The 2396-nt window shown below is 62.4% G+C and overlaps 1 protein-coding gene across 1 annotated transcript in view; it reads left to right on the forward strand.

The window, feature by feature from the left end:
• IFT172 (intraflagellar transport 172) overlaps nucleotides 1-2396 on the forward strand; it is a gene marked incomplete in the record, with an annotated part of 97426 nt that overhangs the window by 74958 nt on the left and 20072 nt on the right. The window contains 6 exon segments of the mRNA XM_034780556.1: nucleotides 265-400; nucleotides 487-603; nucleotides 905-1047; nucleotides 1568-1661; nucleotides 1884-1948; nucleotides 2107-2287. Coding sequence (XP_034636447.1) covers nucleotides 265-400; nucleotides 487-603; nucleotides 905-1047; nucleotides 1568-1661; nucleotides 1884-1948; nucleotides 2107-2287 — 736 coding nt within the window.

Raw genomic sequence — 2396 nt, forward strand, 5'->3', positions numbered from 1 at the left:
CCTGTGTCCCGGGCCTGGCCCAGCGGCAGTGAGCGCCTGCCGCACCTGTGTCCCGGGCCTGGCCCAGCGGCAGTGAGCGCCTGCCGCACCTGTGTCCCGGGCCTGGCCCAGCGGCAGTGAGCGCCTGCCGCACCTGTGTCCCGGGCCTGGCCCAGCGGCAGAGTCTGCACCTGTGTCCCGGGCCTGGCCCAGCGGCAGAGTCTGCGCCTGTGTCCCGGGCCTGGCCCAGCGGCACTCTCAGCATGTCCATGCTTGTGTTCTCAGGCTGTACATCATGGTGGAGGAACCTGATCTGGCGATCACCATGTATAAAAAGTGTAAGATGTATGATGAGATGATTCGCCTGGTAGCAAAGTACCACAAGGACTTGCTGAGTGACACACACCTGCATCTGGGGAAGGTAAAGCTCTCGGGGAGCGGACAAGGATCTATCACCCCAGCGGGGAGGGCTCGGGACACTCGCTAACACACTGTCTCCTGTCACAGGAGCTGGCGGCTGAGGGCCTCTGGCAGGAGGCTGAGTACCACTACCTGGAAGCCAAGGACTGGAAGGTCACAGTGAACATGTACAGAGTGAATGACATGTGGGAGGAAGCGTACAGGGTAACAGCAGCTCTTTAACAGGACAGGGCATGGCACCAGCAGGTCCACGTATGTGTCTAGCCGCAGTGCCTAGTGCTTGGGTCAGGATGGAGCATTGCATACTGGGATCCATGTCTGCTGCCCTCTTGGGTGAGCAATGCTGAGGAGGAAGGGAGGTCTCTGCACTCTGTCCCCTGCAGGTCCTTGCCTCCTCCTCACCGGGCCGCAGGGAGGCTGTAACTTGGGGAAGGGTCTGAGTTGGGGACGGACTTGCTCCAGCAAGGAGCCCCCTGGGAGACTCAGCTCTGTTTGCTTTGGACAGGTAGCCAAGGCCCACGGGGGGGCGAATTCTTACAAGCATGTGGCCTATCTGTGGGCAAAGAGCCTTGGAGGGGAAGCTGCCGTGAAACTCCTCAATAAGTTTGGGCTTCTGGAAATGGCTATCGACCATGCAACAGATAATGGGTGAGTGTCCTGAGGCTAGGAGCTCACCTCCTGGCACAGGGAGAGCAAAGCCCGGCCTGGGGAATGTCCTTCACTCACAGCAGCTACAGGCCATGGGATGGAGGCTCCATCTGCATCCCACAGGGACCGAGGAGGAGCGGCTGTGTGGACCGCTGCCCACCTCCCATCCCTGAGGGGCTGGGAAGGAGCTTTTCCCATCTTGGCTTGAGGGAGGTGAGGCTTTGCAGAGCTTCCACCTGCAGGGGTGGGGGTCAGGGGCCAAGTCATCAGCAGCACCACAAGCTGCCACCCACTGGGGCAGGCTCCTGTCACAGCATCAGCACCTGCCCTGTCCTCTCTCACTGCCTGCACCATCAGCCATCTCCTGTGCAGGGTCCCAGCCTCAGCTCTCCCCTCACAAGCCTCCCACCTCGCCTTGGGTTCTGCCTGCCAGCACCAGCCCTCCCCCACCCGTCCGCTCCACATGGGGCACAGCCAGGACCTAGCTCGGCTCACCCCCATCCCTTTCCTCTCGTCACAGCGTCTTTGACTTTGCGTTCGAACTGGCCCGGCTCTCGCTGAAGCAGAAGACACCCGAGATCCACTTGAAGTACGCCATGTTCCTGGAGGACGAGGTACGACCCCGTGCCCTGCACTGTGCCCAGACTGCAGAGCACTCACCCGGGGGCCTGCACCAGGCAGGTTCTTCCGCCCCCCCAGGGAAGTGGCGTGGCTGCAGCCCGGAGGCCCGGAGCCCCGGAGCGTGTAAGCCGGCTCTGTGAAGCCCTTGCTCCTCCTGGCCGGGGTGAGGAGCGGGAGGCCACGGTGCCTAAGCAGATTGCTCTCCTCTGTCCTAGGGCAAGTTCGAAGAGGCCGAGGCTGAGTTCATTAAAGCTGGGAAGCCCAAGGAAGCGGTGCTAATGTGAGTGCCCCCTGCTGACTGAATCCAGGTTCCAGACCAGGGGGCCTTGCTCCCGTGCCTGACCCCAGCCTGACAGCTCTTCTCTCCAGTCGATCTCATGCTCCCTCCCCCACCCCAATGTGCTGGACCCAGGCTGGCATGTCTCCTTGGCTCCCCAGGTTTGTCCACAACCAGAACTGGGACGCTGCCCAGCGCGTGGCTGAGGCCCACGACCCGGACAGCGTGGCCAACGTGCTCGTGGGACAGGCTCGCTTCGCCTTTGAGCAGAAGGAATTCCAGAAAGCAGAGGCCTTCCTCCTGCGGGCCCAGCGGCCAGAGCTGGCCGTGAAATATTACAAGGTGGGTGTGGCCAGTGGCGATGTCACTTCACCCCACAGAGCTCAGTGTCTGGGCAGGGAACCCCCCCATCATCCCCCGAGAGCTCAGTGTCTGGGCGGGGAACCCCCCC

This window comes from Trachemys scripta, chromosome 9 (assembly GCF_013100865.1).
Source record: "Trachemys scripta elegans isolate TJP31775 chromosome 9, CAS_Tse_1.0, whole genome shotgun sequence".
NCBI classification, from domain to species: Eukaryota; Metazoa; Chordata; order Testudines; family Emydidae; genus Trachemys; species Trachemys scripta.